Here is a 22202-nt window from a genome sequence, read left to right on the forward strand (position 1 = left end):
CCCCTCTCTTCCCCCCCTCTCTTTCCCCCCCTCTCCTTTCCCCCCTCCCTCTTCTTCTCTTTCCCCCCCCACCCCCCCGACACCCTCAACGCTGCTCTCCCCGGCCCCCGCGCTGCTCTCCCCGGCCCCCGCGCTGCTCTCTCACTCCGGCCATTGTATTCTGCCACGTGTTTGTTAGGTTTCCTCTGTGTGATTCTTTGAGCAGCGCCATCTTTAGTCCTGGCAGCTGCTACAGTCGCAATCTGTGACGCTTTCGTGGCATGTGCCAAAACAGCGCCACCTACCATTCGCATTGTCAACAAATGCAGTCATTTTTTAATTAAGGGAGTAACTAATTAATCTAAAGGTAAGTCATGACAGGAGAGCTCAGCCCCGTGATATGCTCCTCCTGCAGTATGTGGGAAATCAGGGACGCTTTCAGTGTCCCTGACATATTTTCATTTGCTGTAAATGTAAAACTGTAATTGACATGACAATTGTGAAATGGAAGGGTTGTGAAGAAACTCATGATAGTATTGAAGGAAACTGATCTCCCTTGCAATGTTTGTATTTTTTGGTGCTGTTTGAAACTGTTTGGCAATGTAATTTTTACAGATTTTTATGAATAAAGTATATTTTGGAAATTTAAAAAAAACCGCGGAACGTACGCAAATTCCAAGTGTCACTACGTGCTGAGGTTCTATCTGTCCCCAGTGTTGCGAAGGATGGGCCTGGTCACATTGCCACGGAACGCTCCATGCAGTTGGGCCGTGCCATACCACCTATCCTTCGTGGAGCAGTCTCTGCGGGAAAACACCTTTGACCACCGATCCATCAGGCAGTGGTCTGCACGGAATGTCCTCAAGGCCCTACGGGAAAAGGAGACGGGGGATCCTGTCGGATGGTTCCCCGAGCAGACCGCCAAAGTCATTTGGCGGAATGCCTCATCACCAGAACTTTCAAACAAGCACCAAGATGTAGCTTGGCTGGTGGTGAGAAGGACCCTCCCCGTCAGATCCTTCCTGCATGCCCGAAGTCTCACCCCCTCCGCGCAAATGCCCCCGTGGTGGCTGTGGTGGGGAAGAGACGGTTGCCCACCTCCTCCTGGAATGTGTCTTTGCAAAGCAGGTGTGGAAAGAGATGCAGTGGTTTTTGTCGAGGTTCATCCCAAGCAGCTCTGTAACACAGGAGTCTGTGCTCTACAGGCTGTTCCCAGGGACGCACACCAAGACAAGCATCAACTGCTGCTGGAGGACTATCAATTCGGTGAAAGACGCCTTTTAGTCTGCCCGAAACTTGCTGGTTTTCCAGCGCAAAGAGTTGTCCACCACCGAATGTTGCAGACTGGCACATTCCAAGGTCCAGGACTACGTGCTGAGGGACGCACTAAAGCTTGGGGCAGCCGCAGCAAAGGCTCAATGGGGAAAGACCACTGTATAAGGTCCCCCCACCAAGCTGAACTGAGGGGCTGGATCCATGGGAAACCCCTCGAACTGTATCGGAAAAATTTTCTTTTGCTGTAAAATGTAAAAATGTTAATGGCATGACAAATGTGAAATGGAAGGGTTGTGAGGCAACTCATGATTGTATTGAAGGAAACGTATCTCCCTTGCAATGTTTGTATCTTTTGGTGCTGTTTGAAACTGTTTGGCAATGTAATTTTTACAGATTTTTATGAATAAAGTATATTTTGGAAATAAAAAAATAAAAAAAAACCGCAGGAAGTGTATGCAGCTACTGGCTACCTGCATTACGGAGCTGGAGCTGGAGCTGGGTGGAGCATCTGCAATGCTGAGGACATCGTGGATAGCACGTTTAGTGAGGTGGTCACACTGCAGCTAATGGCTGCACAGGCAAAAAAGAGATTGGTGATCACCAGATGGAGTAGTAGGCGCAGGCAGGTTGTGCAGGAGTCCCCTGTGGCCATTCCCCTCTCAAACAGATATACCGCTTTGGATACTGTTGGAGGTGGTGGGCGGGGGGGGATGACCTCACAGGGGAAAGCAGCAACAGCCAAGTTCGTGGCACCACAGAGGGCTCTGCTGCACAGCAGGGGAGGAAAAGGGGAGGAAGAGCTATAAAGATAGGGGATTCTATCATAAGGGGTGTAGAAAGGCATTTCTGTGGCCACAAACGAGACTTCAGGATGGTTTGTTGCCTCCCTGGTGCTAGGGTCAAGGATGTCTTGGAGCAGCTGCAGGACATTCTGAAAGGGGAGGGTGAGCAGCCAGAGGTCGTGGTCAATATTGGTACTAACGACATAGGCAGGAAGACAGATAAGGTCCTGCAAACTGAATATAGGGAGTTAGGCAGAAGGTTAAAAAGCAGGACCTCTAGGGTTGTAATCTCAGGATTACTCCCTATGCCACATGCTAGTGAGGGTAGGAATAGGAGGATAAGGCAAATGAATGCGTGGCTGAAGAGCTGGTGTAGGTGGGAGAGCACTTGGAACATTGGGATCTCTTCTGGTGCAGAAGTGACCTGTACAAGAAGGACGGGTTGCATCTAAACTGGAAGGGGACCAATATCCTTGTGGGGAGGTTTGCTAGTATTACTCGGGAGGGTTTAAGCTAGTCTTGCTTAAGGGGGGTGGGATCCAAAGTAGTAGTCTCTCCGATGAGATAGTTGAGGCAAATGTAGAGGTTAAAGCAAGCAAGTTCAGTAGACAGGCCGGGCAGGGGCAGGACAGGGAGCGTGGAAGGTCTGGTAGGATAAACTGCATTTACTTTAATGCAAGAAGCCTTACAGGTAAGGTAGAGCATGGATCGGTACATGGGATTGTGATATTATAGCTATTACGGAAATGTGGTATAGGGATGGGCAGGACTGGCAGCTCAATGATCCGGGGTACCGATGCTTCCGGCGTGACAGAGGTGGGGGTAAGAGAGGAGGGGGAGTTGCACTACTGATTAGGGAGGACATCACGGCAGTACTTAGAGAGGAGATCCTGGGGGGAACGTCCAGCGAGGCCATATAGGGAGAACTTAGAAATAAGAAAGGGGTGATCACTTTGATGGGATTATACTATAGGCCCCGCAATAATCAGAGGGAAGTGGAGGAGCATATATGTAGGGAAATCACAGATAGGTGTAGGAATTATAGGGTTGTAATAGTAGGTGATTTTGACTTCCTGAATATTAACTGGGACTGCCTTAGTGCTAAGGGATCAGATGGGAAAGAATTTGTTAAGTGTGTCCAGGATAGTTTTCTGAAGCAGTATGTGGATGGCCCTACTAGAGAAGGGGCTACATTCGACCTCCTCTTAGGAAATGAGGATGGGCAGGTGGTTGATGTGTCAGTGGGGGAGCACTTTGGGACCAGTGACCATAACTCTATTAGCTTCAAGATAGTTATGGAAAAGGATAGGACTAGTCCTCAGGTTGAAGTCCTAAATTGGGGAAAGGCTAATTTCGATGGCATCAGACAGGAACTCTTAAAAGTTGAATGGGAGAGGCTGTTTACAGGTAAAGGGACGTCTGGCAAGTGGGAGGCTTTTAAAAGTGAGATAGGAAGAGTTCAGGGCCGGCATGTTCCTATTAGATGGAAGGGCAAGGCTGGCAAGTTTAGGAAACCTTGGTTGACGAGGGATATTGAGGGTCCAGTCAGGACAAAGAAGGAGGCATATGTCAGATTTAGGCAGCTGGGATCAAGCGAGTCCCTCGAGGAGTATAGGGGATGTAGGACTACACTTAAGAAGAAAATTAGGAGGGCGAAAAAGGGCCATGAGATTTCCCTGGCAGACAAGATAAAGGAGAATCCTAAAAGATTCTAATAAGTATATTAAGAGTAAAAGGGTAGCTAGGGAGAGAGTAGGTCCCCTTAAGGATCGGTGTGGTAATCTATGTGTGGAGCCATGGGAAATGGGTGAGGTCTTAAATGAATACTTCTTGTCTGTATTTACCGTGGAGAAGGTCATGGAAGCTAATGAGTTCAAGGGAGGGAACAGCAATATCCTGGAGCATATCAACATTACAAAGGAGGAGGTGTTGGAGGTTTTGAAGCGCATTAAGGTGGATAAATCCCCAGGGCCTGACCAGGTGCATCCTAGGATGCTATGGGAAGCAAGGGAGGAGATTTCTGGGGCCCTGGCAGAGATTTTTGTATCATCGTTAGCCACGGGTGAGGTACCGGAAGACTGGAGGATAGCTAATGTTGTGCCTTTATTAAAGAAGGGCAGCAAGGATAAGCCAGGGAACTACAGGCCGGTGAGCCTTACATCAGTGGTGGGAAAGTTATTGGAAGGGATTCTGAGAGACAGGATTTATATGCATTTGGAAAGGCATGGTCAGATTAGGGATAGTCAGCATGGCTTTGTGCGTGGAAAATCATGTCTCACGAATTTGATTGAGTTTTTCGAGGAGGTGACCAAGAGGATTGACGAGGGCAGGGTGATGGACGTTGTCTACATGGACTTTAGCAAGGCCTTTGACAAGGTCCCGCATGGTAGCTGGTCCAGAAGGTTCGAACACATGGGATCCAGGGTGAGCTAGCAAACTGGATACAAAATTGGCTTGGTGATAGGAGGCAGAGGGTGATAGTGGAGGGTTGTTTTTCAGATTGCAGGTCAGTGACCAGTGGTGTGCTGCAGGGATCGGTGCTGGGCCCTCTGTTGTTTGTCATATATATTAATGACTTGGATGTGAATGTAGGGGGCATGATTAGTAAGTTTGCAGATGACACCAAAATTGGTGGTATAGTGGACAGTGAAGAAGGTTGTCTAAGGTGTAGATAAACTGGGAAAGTGGGCAAGGGATTGGCAAATGGAATTTAACGCAGCCAAGTGCGAAGTGATGCATTTTGGGAATTTAAACCAGGGCAGGACATATACAGTGAATGGCAGGGCCCTGGGGCGTGTTCTTGAGCAGAGAGACCTTGAGGTGCAAGTACATAGTTCCCTGAAAGTGACAACACAGGTAGACAGGGTGGTGAAAATGGCGTATGGCATGCTTACCTTCATCGGCCGAGGCATTGAGTGCAAGAATTGGGACGTCATCTTACAGTTGTACATAACGTTGGTTAGGCTGCATTTGGAGTACTGTGTGCAGTTCTGGTCACCGCACTACAGGAAAGATGTAATTAAGCTAGAGAGGGAGCAGAAAAGATTCACAAGAATGTTGCCTGGTTTGGAGGGCTTGAGTTATAAAGAGAGATTGGATAGGCTGGGTCTGTTTTCCCTGGAGCAAAGCAGGCTGAGAGGGAACATGATAGAGGTATATAAAATTATGAGAGGCATAGATAGGGTAGATAGCCAGAGTCTGTTTCCCCTGGTAGGGGTGACTAAAGCTAGAGGGCATAGATTTAAGGTGAGAGGGAAAAGGTTTAAAGGGGATCAACGGGGTAAATCTTTTACACAAAGAATAGTGGGTATCTGGAATGAGCTGCCTGAGGATGTGGTGGAGGCAGGAACAGTGGCAACATTTAAGAGGCATCTGGACAAGTACTTGAATGAGCAAGGCATAGAGGGATATGGAATTAATGCAGGCAGATGGGATTAGTATAGGTAGGCATTATGGTCAGCATGGACTTGGTGGGCCGAACGGCCTGTTTCTATGCTGTACGACTCTGTGAATCTATTTGGACAACCACCTACCCATCCCTACCACAACTGTACTTCAGACACTTAGATGCTCTAAAATCCCGGTTAGAAGACACAGCAAGTCTGGGGTTTCAATGTTTACAGATGAGTATTCAACAATTAAATTAACTGAAATACAAATGGCTTACGTTATATAGAGGGCTATTTGTTTCTTTCATGAAACTTAAGTTATCTGAAGTATGTTAGAATTGTTTTTTTATTGGTGACCAGTTGGAGCACCTATTTTGTCGAACTTGGCAGTCTGTAAGGAAATGAAATAAAAACAAGAAATGCTGGAAATACTCAGCAGGTCTGGCAGCATCTGTGGAGAGAGAAGCAGAGTTAACGTTTCAGGTCAGTGACCCTTCTTCAGAACTGGCAAATATTAGAAATGTAAAATGTTATAAGCAAGTAAAGTGGGGATGGGGCAAGAGATAACAAAGGAGAAGGTGTAGACAGGACGAGGTCACAGAATGGACTAGAAGGTCATGGAGCAAAGATATGTTAATGGTGTGTTGAAAGACAAAGCATTAGTACAGAAAGGGTGTTAACGGACTGAAAATTGAACAGCCACAAGTACAAACATGAAAAAACAGTGGGTAAGCAAACTGAACAAACTAAAATGAAATAAAATAAACACAAAAAAAATTTTTAAAAAGGAAAAAGAAAAAAAAACTAAAAATAAAAGTAAAACGGGGGGGCCCGTCATGCTCTGAAATTATTGAACTCAATGTTCAGTCCGGCAGGCTGCAGTATGCCTAATTGGTAAATGAGATGCTGTTCCTCAAGCTTGCATTGATGTTCACTAGAACACTGCAGCAATCCCGGGACAGAGATGTGAGCATAAGAGCAGAGGGGAGTGTTGAAATGGCAAGCAACTGGAAGCTCGGGGTCCTGCTTGCGGACTGAGCGGAGGTGTTCCACAAAGTGGTCACCCAGTCTACGTTTGGTCTCCCCAATGCAGAGGAGACCACATTGTGAGCTGCAAATACAGTATACTACATGGAAAGAAGTACAAGTAAATCGCTGCTTCACCTGAAAGGAGGGTTTGGGGTCTGGGATAGTGAAGAGAGAGGAGGTAAATGGGCAGGTATTACACCTCCTGCGATTGCAGGGGAAGGTGCCATGGGAAGGGGATGAGGTGGTGGGGGTAATGGAGGAGTCGACCAGGGTGTTGCGGAGGGAATGACCCCTTCGGAATGCTGACAGGGGAAGGGAGGGAAGATGCGTTTGGTAGTGGCATCACACTGGAGGTGGCGGAAATGGCAGAGGATGATCCTTTGGATATGGAGGCTGATGGGGTGTAAAGTGAGGACAAGGGGTACCCTGTCACGGTTCTTGGAGAGAGGGGAAGGGGTGAGGGTAGAGGTGTGGGAAATGGACCGGACACGGTTGAGGGCCCTGTCAACCACAGTGGGGGTGAATCCTCGGTTGAGGAAAAAGGAAGACATATCAGAAGCGCTGTCATGGAAGGTAGCATCATCAGAGCAGATGCGTCGGAGACAGAGAAACTGGGAGAATGGAATGGAGTTCTTACAGGAGGCAGGGTGTGAAGAGGTGTAGTCGAGGTAACTGTGGGAGTCGGTGGGCTTATAATAAATATTAGTAGACAACCTATCCCCAGAGATGGAGACACAGAAGTCAAGGAAGGGAAGGGAAGTGTCGGAGATGGACCATGTAAAGGTGAGAGAAGGGTGGAAATTAGAAGCAAAGTTGATAAAGTTTTCTAGTTCGGGGTGGGAGCAGGAAACGGCACCGATACAGTCATCAATGTACCGGAAAAAGAGCTGAGGGAGGGGGCCTGAGTAGGACTGGAACAAAGAATGTTCGACATATCCCACAAAAAGACAGGCATAACTAGGACCCATGCGGGTACCCACAGCAAAACCTTTTACTTGAAGGAAGTGAGTGGAGTTGAAGGAGAAGTTGTTCAATGTGAGAACAAGTTCAGCCAGGCGGAAGAGGGTGGTGGTGGAGGGAGACTGGTTGGGCCTCTGTTCAAGGAAGAAGCGGAGAGCCCTCAAACTGTCCTGGTGGGGGATGGAGGTGTAGAGAGATTGGACATCCATAGTGAAGAGGAGGCGGTTAGGGCCAGGAAACTGGAAATTGTCAAAATGACGTGGGGCGTCAGAAGAGTCACGGATGTAGGTGGGAAGAGACTGGACCAGGGGAGAAAAGATAGAGTCAAGATAGGAAGAAATAAGTTCAGTGGAGCAGGAGCAGGCTGACACAATGGGTCTGCCGGAACAGTCTTGTTTGTGGATTTTGGGAAGGAGGTAGAAGCGGGACTATGAGGTTGGAAGATGTAGAGGGAAGATCTCCAGAGATGAGGTCAGTGACAGTCCTGTGGGCAGTAGCTTGATGTTTCGTGGTGGGGTCATGGTCCAGAGGGAGGCAGGAAGAAGTGTCTGTGAGTTGGTGCTGAGCCTCTGCAAGGTAGAGGTCGGTACGCCAGACAGCAACAGCACGATGTCTGCAGGTTTGATGACAATGTCGGGGTTAGACCTGAGAGAACAGAGTGCCTCAATTTCAGAGGGGGACAGGTTAGAGTGAGGTAAGGAAATGACCTATATTTAAGTTGCCTGACAACTGATAAACTTGCAAGGCTACAGGAATGGAGTGAGGGAATGGGACTGACTCGATTCGGCACGGATTCAAAGAGGCCGAATGGCCTCCTTCTGTGCCTTATGACTCTCCGGCTACGATTTTACCAGCCCTCTGGAGGTGGGACGACAGGCAAAATGGTAGCAAACGTCACCGGGCGCAAAACCCAACGTCTTCCCCCCAGCGGCGCGGGGTGAGTGGCGAGGGGGAGGAGCGATCGGCGAGCAGCCGCTGCAGTACTTTTGTGCGCATGCGCAAATGTTATGCCGGGTTCTGACCTGAGCCGCGCAGGCGCAGTACCATGCTACCAGCAAGAGTCCATTCTGCACATGTGCGAGTGGCCACTACCAAACGCATCTTCCCCTCCCTTCCCGTCAGCATTCCGAAGGGATCGTTCCCTCCGTGACACCCTGATCCACTCCTCCATTACCCCCACCACCTCGTCCCCATCCCATGGCACCTTCCCCTGCAATCGCAGGAGGTGTAATACCTGCCCATTTACCTCCTCTCTCCTCACTATCCCAGGCCCCAAACACTCCTTTCAGGTGAAGCAGCGATTTACTTGTACTTCTTTCAATGTAGTATACTGTATTCGCTGCTCACAATGTGGTCTCCTCTACATTGGGGAGACCAAACGCACACTGGGTGACCACTTTGCGGAACATCTCTGCTCAGTCCGCAAGCAGGACCCTGAGCTTCCGGTTGCTTGCCATTTCAACACTCCCCCCTGCTCTCATGCTCACATCTCTGTCCTGGGATTGCTGCAGTGTTCAAGTGAACATCAACACAAGCTCGAGGAACAGCATCTCATTTACCGATAAGGCACACTACAGCCTGCCGGACTGAACATTGAGTTCAATAATTTCAGAGCATGATGGGCCCCCCATTTTACTTTCATTTTTAGTTGTTTTTTCTTTTTTCTTCTTTTTTACAACTTTTTTTTTTGCATTTATTTCATTTCATCTTAGTTTGTTCAGTTTGCTTACCCACTGTTTTTTTTCATGTTTGCACTTGCTGCTGTTCAATATTCAGTCCGTTAACACCTATTCTGTACTAATGCTTTGTCTTTCAACACACCATTAACATATTGTTTGCCTTTGCTCCATGACCTTTTGGTCAGCTATGTGGCCTTGTCCAATCTGCACCTTCTCCTTTGTTATCTCTTGCCCCACCCCCACCTCACTTGCTTATAACCTGCGACATTTTTAATATTTGTCAGTTCCGAAGAAGGGTCACTGACCCGAAACGTTAACTCTGCTTCTCTTTTCACAGATGCTGCCAGACCTGCTGAGTGGTTCCAGCATTTCTTGTTTTTATTATAATAGTGAATGGGACCTTCTGGAAGGATTTTGTATGGTATTGTGAAGGCTGTGAAACTTTGATCCATTTTGCAATTTAGCACCTTTAGTTAACAGCTCCTTCCTTTTTCATCTTTGCCGGATTTATGGAACCATGCCACCATTGAAAAATAGGTTTGGTGGGTAGTTAATTAAATAATCGCTGTGAAAAATCACTGATCTATTAAAGAGAAACTTACTGTAAGTTAGGTGTTGACATTCTTCAGTCTGATTTTCCAAACTATCTGGTGTACTGGTTGCTCTCCGATACTGTAAAAAAAAATGCCTTCAGGAAACAATATATTGTTGGGCGTGGCCATAGATCAGACTCGAACTTTCCAGTTGGATCAGGAGATGTAATGCAGTATTTATTGTAAATACAAATTTTGGACGGTTAAAAAATCTTTAAAAAAAAGTAAAGGTAAATTGGGGTCAGCCAGATTTTCCAACCTCAGCAAAAGGTTCTGCGGCAGCTCCCCACCACCCCCACCCACCCCGCCATTCGGCGACGGGACCCGACTTTGAATATTTAAATAAAGGAGATGAACACTTTTAAATAACATTGACCGTGATCTTACCTGCTGCCTGGGATCGTCGGTGTGGCGCCAGCACTCACGCACCTTCACTTTGCTGTCCAGAGAAAGCTGGTGCCACCAAGGTGGGGAAGGGGGACCTTAGGATTTTTCGGGGGGAAGGTGGTGCGAACAGGGTCAAATGTGAATTTCTAGGCTGTGTGTGGGGAGGGGGGTGGGGGAAGGGGTGACCTCTGCACTTTGTGCAGTTGTTGGGTGGGGGTAAAGACCTGCTCGGGCCCGGAAAAAAACCCAGCCCAAGTCCTTCCATTTTTTCCCATGCCCGACCCAACCACTGGAATGTTCACTTTACCGACCTTCCGCTTCGGAATCCATTTTTCACTTTTTCAGTTTGTGCAGATAAGCAACAAAAACTGTAATTGGACTTGAAAGATTGTTTAAAAAGATGATTCAATCACTGATTGGTCACTAAACAGAAACCCATGGAGTTGTGCCCAGACAGGTTGTGCCACACTGTACGAGTATTGCTTAAAATAAACACAGCAATTGCCTGAAGGCTCAGAAAATATTATTTATTTAGATACAGCACTGAAACAGGTCCTTCGGCCCACCAATTCTGTGCCAACCATCAACCACCCATTTATACTAATCCTGCATTAATCCCGTATTCCTACCACATCCCACAATTCCCCTACCTATACTAGGGACAATTTATAATGGCCAATTTACCTATCAACCGACAAGTCTTTGGCTGTGGGAGAACTTGCAAACTCCGCACAGGCAGTACCCAGAATTGAACCTAGGTTGCTGGAGCTGTGAGGCTGCGGTGCTAACCACTGTGCCGCCCCATTACCTAGACTCCTGCTTTACAGATTGAAATACTTGCTGCAAGTTTATCAAGTGAGCAGCTGAGATGCAGAGACCAGGAAGGTCCTGAGAGATTAGTTATTATAAAATATACAGTATAAAAATATAAAATGGTCACTGTCAGGACTCTATTCTAGACACACAGAGTACTGTATGTACCGAGAGGTCCCGCACCTCTACCCTCACCCCTTCCCCTCCCTCCCAGAACCGGGAGAGGGTTCCATTTGTCCTCACTTTCCACCCCATCAGCCTCTATATCCAAAGGATCATCCTCCGCCATTTCCGCCACCTCCCAAGTGATGCCACTACCAAATGCATCTTCCCCTCCCATCCCCTGTCAGTATTCCAAAGGGATTGTTCCCTCCCCGACACCCTGGTCGACTCCTCCATTACCCCCACCACTTCGTCCCCTTCCCACGGCACCTTCCCCTGCAAGTGCAGCAGGTGTAATACCTGCCCATTTACCTCCTCTCTCCTCACTATCCCAGACCCCAAACACTCCTTTCAGGTGAAGCAGCAATTTACTTGTGCTTCTTTCAATGCAGTATACTGTATTCACTGCTCACAATGTGGTCTCCTGTACATTGGGAGACCAAACGGAGACTGGGTGACCACTTTGCGGAACACCTCCGCTCAGTCCAAAAGCGTGACCACGAGCTTCCGGTTCTTGGCCACTTCAACACTCCCCCCTGCTCTCATGCTCACATCTCTGTCCTGGGATTGCTGCAGTGTTCCAGTGAACATCAACGCAAGCTTGAGGAACAGCATCTCATTTACCGATTAGGCACACTACAGCCTGACAGACTGAACATTGAGTTCAATAATTTCAGAGCATGACAGGCCCCCATTTTACTTTTATTTTTAGTTATTTTTTCTTTTTTTTGTGTTTATTTTATTTTAGTTTGTTCAGTTTATTTCTACTGTGTCTACCCAGCTTGTGGCTGTTCAGTTTTCAGTCCATTAACACCCTATCTGTACTAATGCTTTGTCTTTCAGCACACCATTAACATATTGTTTGCCTTTGCTCCATGACCTTCTGGTCAGCTATTCTGTGACCTTGTCCTATCAATACCTTCTCTTTTATTATCGCTTGCCCCACCCCCACTTTACTTGCTTAAAATCTTTTACATTTCTTATATCTGCCAGTTCTGACGAAGGGTCACTGTCCTGAAACGTTAACACTGCTTCTCTCTCCAAAGATGCTGCCAGACCTGCTGAGTTTTTCCAGCACTTGCTGTTTTTATTCCAGAAGCCCTGATTTGTAGTGTTAAAATGCAAAACAAATAATCTAATAGTGATCAAATACAGTTATGTATTTATTGAACATCTTTCTTCCAACTCCTTGAGTACACAAAATTAAAGATCCCACCTTTAGGAACTGAACTAAGTTTTTGTAGATAACTTTCAAATACACATAGTATTTCTCTTCTGTCAGAAATATCAACCTGTCTCCTCCAAGACTTTCAAACAACATCTTGACTCCCTCATGATTTTTAAGCAGTCTTCTCATGGGATTATCTATTTTCTCTCTACAAAGACTTGCTCTTCTCTAGCACCTTTCACAACCTCAGGACATTGCAAACCACTTTCCACCCAATGAAGGTCTTTGTGAATTGTAGTCACTGTTGTAAAGAAGGAAACATAGCAGCCATTGCCCACAGCAAGCTCCCACAAACAGCACTGTGATAATAACCAGATAAAACAGAAACAAGTCGTGTCAAAACGTAGATTGAAAAGAAAACAAATAGCCTACTCCAACGAAGCACCCAATGGGCAGTTAGGTGAACATTTGGTAGTCTCAGTTACAGACATAGCAAGTAAGTAGTCACAGTTACAGACATGGCAAAAAAAAAGAAAACAAAAGGTGTTATAAGTTTTGATGTAAAAAAGAATGGAGTCAACAGTGGAAGGCTTAAGAGTAGTCCTCCGCTGGTCGATTGTCCTTCCAGCTACGCTGAAGTTCCTCTCACTGCTGCTACTGCTCGCCAGAATGCAATGTATACTTCTAGCCAGCCTGGCCAATTTAGGGTATGCGACACTGTATTCCTTCCACCAGCCCAACAGATCACACTCGCTTGCCATCGCCAACACATCAGGCTTCTGTGCTGTGTAATGTTGCACTTCATCAATTGTGTCCATTTCTTCATGAACATTCTCCCATTCAGTGCTTTTTTGGCAGCTGCAGGTTCATCATCAACCACTTTTGTTTCCTTCACAGGGTCATCTGTTTTAAAGTTGTTGATACATCTCCGCAATTCAGAATGAACTTGGTCCCTATCATGGCTGGACAACATTCACAACTGATTAAATTTAGGCCAGAGAAATGTTGCTATCTTGTGCACGCCATTTACTTCAACTTTCTTCAAAAGCCACTCTCTGTGTCGTTGCCTGACAACTGCTTGCATTGAAGTATCTGAAGAAAATGGCATACAGAGTCGTTTAAGTTTCTCAAACCACAGAATTATCAGGTTCAATGTAGGATACCGGTCTCCCTCGAGTTCCCTCTGATTGGTCGGAGGAAATCAACCAAAAACTGCAAGACATCGGGGGCAATGTTTTCCAGCCCGTAGCTTTCCCCACGCTGTTCCAGTTTCTCGTGCAGCTCAAGATAAATATCCTGAATTGAATTCAGTGTCAGATACACAGTACTGTACCTCGTTTCTGCCATTGGATTTAAAGTTTTAGACAACTCTGCAACAAGACCAGACTGCTTAATGTTTGTCACCAAGGCTTTGGCATGATGTATAGTTTCGACAACATCCGGAGCTTCAGAAGCTAATTCCTTTGGATCAAGTGACTGTCGAAGTACCGTGTTATATACATGGTCCTGACAATCCAGACATTGATATGATCTAAAAACAAGCACTATGTTAGCGCCTTGATCTGCCACCCAGACTAATTTATTTAAATTTGCTGGGTTGAATCCAAAAGTATTCACGAGCAGCTTTAAAATCTCACGCCTGATGTTTTTGCCAGTTTTGGCATCCTCCCGTGGAAACATTGCTGTTGTTAAAACAGCAGTTGAAAATCTACTGTGATGTAATGACAAGTTATTGACATATAATGGATTATATGGTAATCAGTTGTCATTCCCACATTCACATCCTTCAATAGGTCAGTAATATGAGAAATTAGTTGTTTTCTCTTTTCTTCAGCCACATCACGACACCTTCTTGAAACTGTAATTGGATTTGGTAACACACTTGATGCTGATACTTGACCGTATGATGCACCTACATTGATAAGCTCTTGTGCTAGCTCAACAAACCCTTCACCAGCGACAGTTTGGAAAGGTCGAATATCCTTGCAACAGACTCACCCATTTGTCTGTAATTTGTGATTTTTCTGTGAGTGGGTATGCTTTTTCCGTTCATCTGTACAAACGGAGTTATGGACGACTGACTTGGCCCTGCTCTGGGTCAAGTACAACCTATTTCAGTATGCCACTGCAATGATGAATTTCCCGTCTTTTTGTTGTCAAACTTTAGTAGAAGTTTGCAAGATTTGCATTGTACAGATCCAGTTGAACTTTTACTATCATGGAAAACAACAGCATTGAAATGTTTCCAAACAGGAGATTTACCTTTTCCACCTATATGACTTTCCACTGCTAAACATTCTCCAGTTGACAGCATTCGTTTTACATCCATAGTGCACTCACTGTACTTACCACTTTTGGATGGATGGAATGGAAGGAAGCTACATCATGAGCGTGATGACGTCATAGAGTCACTTACTGCGCAGATTCAGAATTTCCCTCCTTGACGTCCCGGACTCCAAGCTCAGGTAGGCTGTGTGTCTGAAGCGGACCGCCCTGACCCGACCCGAGCCCGAAAGCCGGACATGGAAGAGCGACCCGAGTCCAACCACCTCCTGGGTGAAAAGTTTTTCCTCAAACCCCCTCTAAACCTTCTGCCCCTTACCTTAAATCTATGCCCCCTAGTTATTGACCCCTCCGCTAAGGGAAATAGTCTCTTCCTATCTAACCTGTCAATGCCCCTCATAATTTTGTATACCACAGTCATACCCCCCTCATCCTTCTCTGTTCTAAGGAAAACCCTAGCCTTTTCAGTCTCTCTTCACAGCTGTAATGCTCCAGGCAACGTCCTGGTGAATCTCCTCTGCACTCTCTCCTGGGCAATCACAACCTTCCTATAGTGTGGCACCCAGAACTGTACACAGTACTCCAGCTGTGGCCTAACTGACATTTTATACAGCTCCATCATAACCTCTCTGCTCTTATATTCTGTACTTCGGCTAATAAAGGCAAGTATCCCATATGCCTTCCTAACCACCTTATCTACCTGTGCTGCTGCCTTCACTGATCTATGGACAAGTACACCAAGGTCCCTCTGACCTTCCATACTTCCTAGGGTCCTACCATCCCTTGCCTTGTTAGTCCTCCCAAAATGCATCACCTCACACTTCTCAGGATTAAATTCCATTTGCCACAGCTCCGCCCATCTTACCAGCCCATCTATATCGTACTGTAATCTAAGGTTTTCCTCCTCACTATTAACGACACCACCAATTTTCGTGTCATCTGCGAACTTACTGATCATAACCACTATATTCACATCTAAATCATTAATGTACACTACAAACAGCAAGGGTCCCAGCAATGATCCCTGCGGTACCCCACTAGTCACTGCCTGCCATTCTGAAAAAGACCCATTTATCCCTAATCTTTGTTTCCTGTCCGCCAACCAATTTTCTATCCATCGCAATACACTACCCCCAATTCCATGTGCTTTAATTTTACATGCTAATCTCTTATGTGGGACTTTGTCGAAAGCCTTCTGAAAGTCCAAATAAACCACATCTACCGGCTCCCCTCATCAACTCTACTAGTTACATCCTCGAAGAATTCTAGTAGATTTGTCAAGCATGATTTCCCTTTCGTAAATCTATGCTGACTCTGCCCGATTCTACCACTGTTCTCTAAGTGCTCTGCTATAAAATCTTTGTTAATGGACTCTAGAATTTTCCCCACTACCGACGTCAGGCTGACTGGTCTATAATTTCCTGCTTTCTCTCTACCTCCCTTTTTAAATAGTGGGGTTACATTAGCCACCTTCCAATCTGTAGGAACTGTTCCAGAGTCTATAGAAGAAGGGCAGTAGATACAAGGGCTGCAAGGTCCCCTCCAAGCCACATACCATCCTGACTTGGAATTATATCACTGTTCCTTCACTGTCACTGGGTCAAAATCCTGGAACTCCCTCCCTAACAGCACTATGGGTATACCCTCGCCAGATGAATACAGCAGTTCAAGAAGGCAGCTCACTGTCACCTTCACAAGAGCAATTAGAGATGGGCAAAAAATGCTGGTCGTCTCCAATGCCCACATCCCATGAAAGAATTTTAAAAATGCACATCCGGGGGACCAGCAGCTGGGGTGCATTTGATTGCCCGTTCTTGTATCACTGCACCATCAGTGCAACTGATCGGCCAATGCTGCAGAATGTGGCATGGATACTGTGTATGCTAGTGTGATGTTCCTGCATGCACTCAACATGTTGCCGCATATGGCACTCCATGAGGTTGGCCACTCTTTCAATGAGGAGCTCATTCGCTCATATCCCTGAGAAATTAGAGTCATAGACTTATACAGCACAGAAACAAGCCCTTCGGTCCATTGTGTCCATGCTGGCCTTCAAGCACCTATCTATTTTTATCCCATTTTCCAGCACTTGGCCCGTAGCCTTGTGTGCTAAGGCGTTTCAAGTGCTTATCTAAATACTTCTTAAATGTTGTGAGGGTTCCTGTCTCTACCACCCCTCAGGCAGCATGTTCCAGATTCCAACCACCCTCTGGGTGAAACATTTTTCCTCAAATCTCCTCTAAACCTCCTGCCCCTTACCTTAAATCTATGCCCCCTGGTTATTGGCACTTACGCTAAGGGAAAAAAAGTTTCTTCCTATCTATGCCCCTCATAATTTTGTATACCTCAATCAGGTCACACCTCTGCTTCCTCTGCTCTAAGGAAAACAATGCGAGCCTATCCAGTTTCTCTTCATAGCTGAAATGCTCCAGCCCAGGCAACATCCTGGTGAATCTCCTCTGCACCCTCTCCAGTGCAATCACATCTGTCCTACAGTGTGGCGACCAGAACTGTACACAGTACTCCAGCTGTGGCCGAACTAGCATTTTACACAGCACCATCATAACCTCCCTGTTTTTATATTCTATGCCTCGGCTAATAAAGGCAAGTATCCCATATGCCTTCCTAACTACCTTATCTACCTGTGCTGCTGCCTTCAGTGATCTATGCACAAGTACACCAAGATCCCTCTGATGTTCTGTACTTCCTAAGGACCTACCACCCATTGTACATTCCCTTGCCTTGTTAGTCCTCCCAAAATGCATCATCTCACACTTCTCAGAATTAAATTCCATTTGTCACTGCTCTGCCCATCTTACCAGCCCATCTATATCGTCCTGTATGGAAGGTTTTCCTCCTCATTACCTACGACACCACCAATTTTCATGTCATCTGCGAACTTACTGATCATACCTCCTATATTCACGTCTAAATCATTAACGTACACGACAAACAGCAAGGATCCCCACCCCTATCCCTGTGGTACACGACTGGTCACAGGCTTCCAATTGTAAAAACAACCATCGACCATCACCCTCTGCCTCCTGCCACTATGCCAATTTTTGATCCAATTTGCCAAATTGCCCTCGATCCCATGGGCTCTTACCTTCTTAACCAATCTCCATTGTGGGACCTTATCAAAAGCCTTACTGAAGTCCATGTAGACTACCTCAACTGCTTTACCCTCATCTACACATCTAGCCACCTCCTTGAAAAATTCAATCAAGTTAGTTAGACACTATCTCCCCCTGACAAAGCCATGCTGACTATCCCTGATTAATCCCTGCCTCTCCAAGTGGAGATTAATCCTGTCCCTCAGAATTTTTTCCAATTGTTTCCCTACCACTGACTCACCGGCCTGTAATTACCTGGTTTATCCCTGCTACCCTTCTTGAATAATGGTACCACATTCACTGTCCTCCAGTCCTCTGGCACCTCTCCTGTGGCCAGAGAAGATTTGAAATTTGGCATTGTGGAACACATCTCATGAATAGACTCTCCCATTCTCTGCCCAAGGCTCCACATTGCCTCTAACATTTGGGCACACATCTCCTGTTGCTGCTCTTGAAAGACCCACCTTGTATGTGACCCCCAAAGCTCCACATCTCTGCCCAGTTGAGCATGGCTGGAGCTGTCCTCCATCTCTGAAGTGGACTTCCTAAAGCTACCTCCTGCTCACATGTGAAGTGCTGGTCACCTTGTGCCACCTACTCTAAACTCGCATGAGGCCCACTGAGGTGAGTGTTTCTGTGCCGGTGGAGGGTGCATTTGACTGGTGGTGCTGCAAATACATCTTGCTGCTCTGAAGTTCCCGCCAATGGTACAATGGTATGGTGGGGCTGCTGTTCCACAACTGACCCTGTGGGAGACATAAGACATTTGTTAGGAAATCTCACCTCTGTCAGTAACTGCTTATGCAGAGCTGCAGCACCCATACTGCTCATGCATTGACATGAACTATGCAAAGAGGACAGAGGCCCATCCCCTTCACATGGAAACAGTAACATGCTTTCACCCTCTCTTGTACAGACGCCCATATCACCCTCGCTGGCTTCCTACTGAGCTGCCACCCTGGCATTTTCAAGGGCCTCCTCCTCCGTGGCCGTCAGTATAGCATGATGTGCCACTCCATCACAGAAGCTACCCCTTTCTTACACATTGTGTCCTCTTTTCTCCTGCAATGTCAAAAGCTAGAGAGTTAAGACGTAAGAGCAGGAGTAGGCCATTCGGCCCCTCGAGCCTCCTCTGCTATTCAATAAGATCATGGCTGATCTGATTTTGGCCTTAACTCCACTTTCCTGGGAAGAGAATTCCAAACCCTAATTTTTTAAAAATTAATTCATGGGATTTTGGCGTCGCTGGCCAAGCCAGCATTTATTGTCCATCCCCAATTGCCCTTGAGAAGGTGGTGGTGAGCTGCCTTCTTGAACCGCTGCAGTCCATTTGGGGTAGGTACACACACAGTGCTGTTAGGAAGGGAGTTCCAGGATTTTGACCCAGCGACAGTGAAGGAATGGTGATATGTTTCCAAGTCAGGATGGTGTGTGACATGGAGGGGAACTTGCAGGTGGTGGTGTTCCCATGTATTTGCTGCCCTTGTCCTTCTAGTTGGTAGAGGTCACTGGTTTGGAAGGTGCTGTTAAAGGAGCCTTGGTGCATTGCTGCAGTTCATCTTGTAGATGGTGCCGAGAGAAGGAATTCCTCCTCATCTCCGTCTTAAATGGGAGACCATGGTCTTCTCCCTTACTGCTTATTGCAGCTCAGTCACGTGATGTTTATGGCTCCAGTGTCATCTCCTCCGCAAATGTTTGTGGTATGAGCGGTGTCCATGGATCTGGAGTGCACCTGAACACACATATCCTCACTGTTCCTGACTACTATGCATCCTTGGAATGAAAATTCAGCCCAAAATCTACAATTCAGGGTAGATTCTAATTTTACTCAGAACTGAAGATTTTCTACTCAAAATATACATGAAAATTTCTAGTGGGGAAAATAACAAACTGTTCACCTTTCTTAAGCCATAAAAATTCAACAGATAATTTATTTCTAAAACAGTAACAGTCTCATTTTATGAATATAAAATTGTCAGGTGTAATGTGTTTTAATATTAATTGTCATTTGCTAGTACAGAACTTGAGTAATGCAGAAAAAAAGAAAAATGTTGTTGAAGCTTTTTGTCTTGCACTCATCAGGACAGATACTTCCTTTGAAATTTGGCATTCTTGCAACAAGTTATACTGCATGAGTAAAGGGTGCCGATTGGTTGGCAAGTCAACTCTGATTGGTCAAGGTGTTGCCATGGAGAATGCACCAGGGAAATATTGTCCTCTTCGCTTACTTCAAAAAGGCACAATGGCTGAACATGTTCCTTTTGTCTGCAGGGGACAAGTCCCTGTGTATGAATATATGTATTTCTAGTAAGCGTAAGTGAGCCACATTGCGAGCCCTACTGATAATCTTAAATTGGTTGTTCGTGCAATTCTTAGCACACTCAGGATTGTTACGTAATTGCTGTCCAATCACGGAATCACATCTAATGTTAGACAGTGTGTTCTGAATTTTGCACGTGCAGACTGGTTGAGTACGGTCAGTACTATTGTGAAGAGCTGAAGGGATGTGCTGTTTGATATGATCCACCAGTCGTTGTGCTCTGAACTCAGTTTCTGGGCTTTTATGGCAGGTTCTAGGTTTTGATCTTTCATTGAAACTGTACTTAAAGGTACATTGTTTTCTTTGAATTTATTCATGGTCTCACATACATTAGCGTTGAATCATGGAAATTACACCACAGGAGGATGTCACACAGTCCATTGTAGGTGGACCAGTGTTACCCCAATTCCATTTTCTACCCTTTCCTCAAATCCTTTTACATTTTAATGCAATTCCCTTTAATAGTTTAGTCCGCTTAGCAATATGCTTTCGTTATAAATAACAAGCCATTAGAGCCGTAATTGACAGATTCCAAGACCCTACATTTTACATTAAATAATTGAGGACAAATGGTTCTTGGAGAACATACTGCTCTTCAAAGCGTGATAGGGGATCTTTAACATTCACCATGTAACACTAGACAGGACCTTAGCTTTATGTCTCAATCAAAGGACGACATCTTGAATAATGCAGCATTGGAGTGTTTGCTGAGATTATACACTCATGCCCAGAAATGGAAGCCGACCCTACAATCTTTTGAGGCTGAGGGTAAGCCTGCTCACAAATGAGGCAAGCTGACAAGTCTAATGAGGGTGGGGCTCCATGCACTTTCTGGCCTGAGGTGCAGCACGTCTGTCATAGGAATTGGTGTAGATGAAGGAGGCCATTCCATCTGTCTAACTCAACCCAGCATTAAAAAGCCTATGGGAGGAACTCTGGCAGAAGCCCCAGAGAAATGGAGTAAATGACCATTTATGGGGTTCCCCTCAAGTTTCCAGCAAAGTTATGGCAGAAGATCAGAGGAATCCCATCGAAATTCTATTGCATGATTCTAACTCACAGCATCCAACAGCCCTTTAAATTCTAAATTGTTTTTCATACTGGAGAGAGCATTTTGGTTGTTAATGCTCTTTTTATGGAGAAATGCTATCATTGCTTCTACCATGAAATTTTTATGATCTCTTTCAGTCTTTCAAGTCGATAGTTTCCTTAGCCTTTTGCAGCTCCTTCTCACCTAACTGACTCATTCTTATCCTTACCAACATATATTATATTCCTTTCTTTATTTCCTCTAATTAACAGATTATATTTTATTTGCAAAAAGTGTTGATTCAGGAGAGGTGAAGCTAAATCCTACATAGTGCTTAACTCCTAACATTTCCCCTCTTAGGAACACTTGCTCAACCTGATTTTACATGTTCTGGTGACACTGAATGAAGTATGCCCATGGACACAGTCAAGCATTCTTTTAAAACAGTATTTAAAATTGTATTTTTATGAAAGCTTGATATATAAATTAATTACAAACCCAATAAGCACATTTATAATCCAAGGTGCATTAATTTGATGTTATACCAAACATTACAATTAGTAATTATAAAGAAAATTAAGATCACAGTGACAGTGTAGATTAAATAATATTTAGGTACCCTTCATGAAACTTATTTATTCACTTTAAAAGAAACACAGAAAAAGTTTTCAAATCTAATTTTACAGTGGATGAATCTTTGCTTTAACAGCTACAAGATACCATTTCAGTAATAAGGGTCAGAGATATCTGTGATCATTTTCTTCAGTATAGTTTCCTCCCACTTAGAAAGCTGATATACAAAAGAACGATGTGGCCGAATGGTTGCTTTACATTTCTGAACGTGTGCCCAGGCATCCTAAGGGAAAGGAACATTGGAGTGCTTTTAACTCAGCTGCAAATGCCAGCATTCAAAAGTTAGCAACAAAAAAAAAGTTTTTTCATTTCTCATGGCTATCAAGAAGTCTGTGGAGGGCTTGATTTTCCTCATTGTAACAGTTGGGGGGAGATGAGTGGGCCTGCCCCACATACTCCTATTTGCCATGGTCCCTTTCCCACCACTTACTGTTGGTTGACAATTTTTCTTTGAATTTTAAATCATTCTTCAGCCAACACTGTCTGTCACAAATAGCTGTGCCCTCTTAGTGGACTGATCCTTCGGAGCCCTAAGAACTTTCCTAATATCAATTCCATGATTTGCTGTACTGGTCTCAACCACTTCTATCAATGTTGGACCTGAACA

General features: G+C 45.4%; 1 protein-coding gene across 1 annotated transcript in view; it reads right to left on the minus strand.

Annotated features, from left to right (window-relative positions):
* Nucleotides 1-21442: 21442 nt before the first annotated feature.
* The window catches only part of styxl1 (serine/threonine/tyrosine interacting-like 1), a 62881-nt gene continuing 62121 nt past the window's right edge, over nt 21443-22202 (minus strand). The window contains exon 8 of the mRNA XM_068009921.1: nt 21443-21818. Coding sequence (XP_067866022.1) covers nt 21687-21818 — 132 coding nt within the window. The 3' untranslated portion in view covers nt 21443-21686. The remainder of the gene's footprint in view (nt 21819-22202) is intronic.

This window comes from Heterodontus francisci, chromosome 30 (assembly GCF_036365525.1).
Source record: "Heterodontus francisci isolate sHetFra1 chromosome 30, sHetFra1.hap1, whole genome shotgun sequence".
Lineage (NCBI taxonomy): Eukaryota > Metazoa > Chordata > Chondrichthyes > Heterodontiformes > Heterodontidae > Heterodontus > Heterodontus francisci.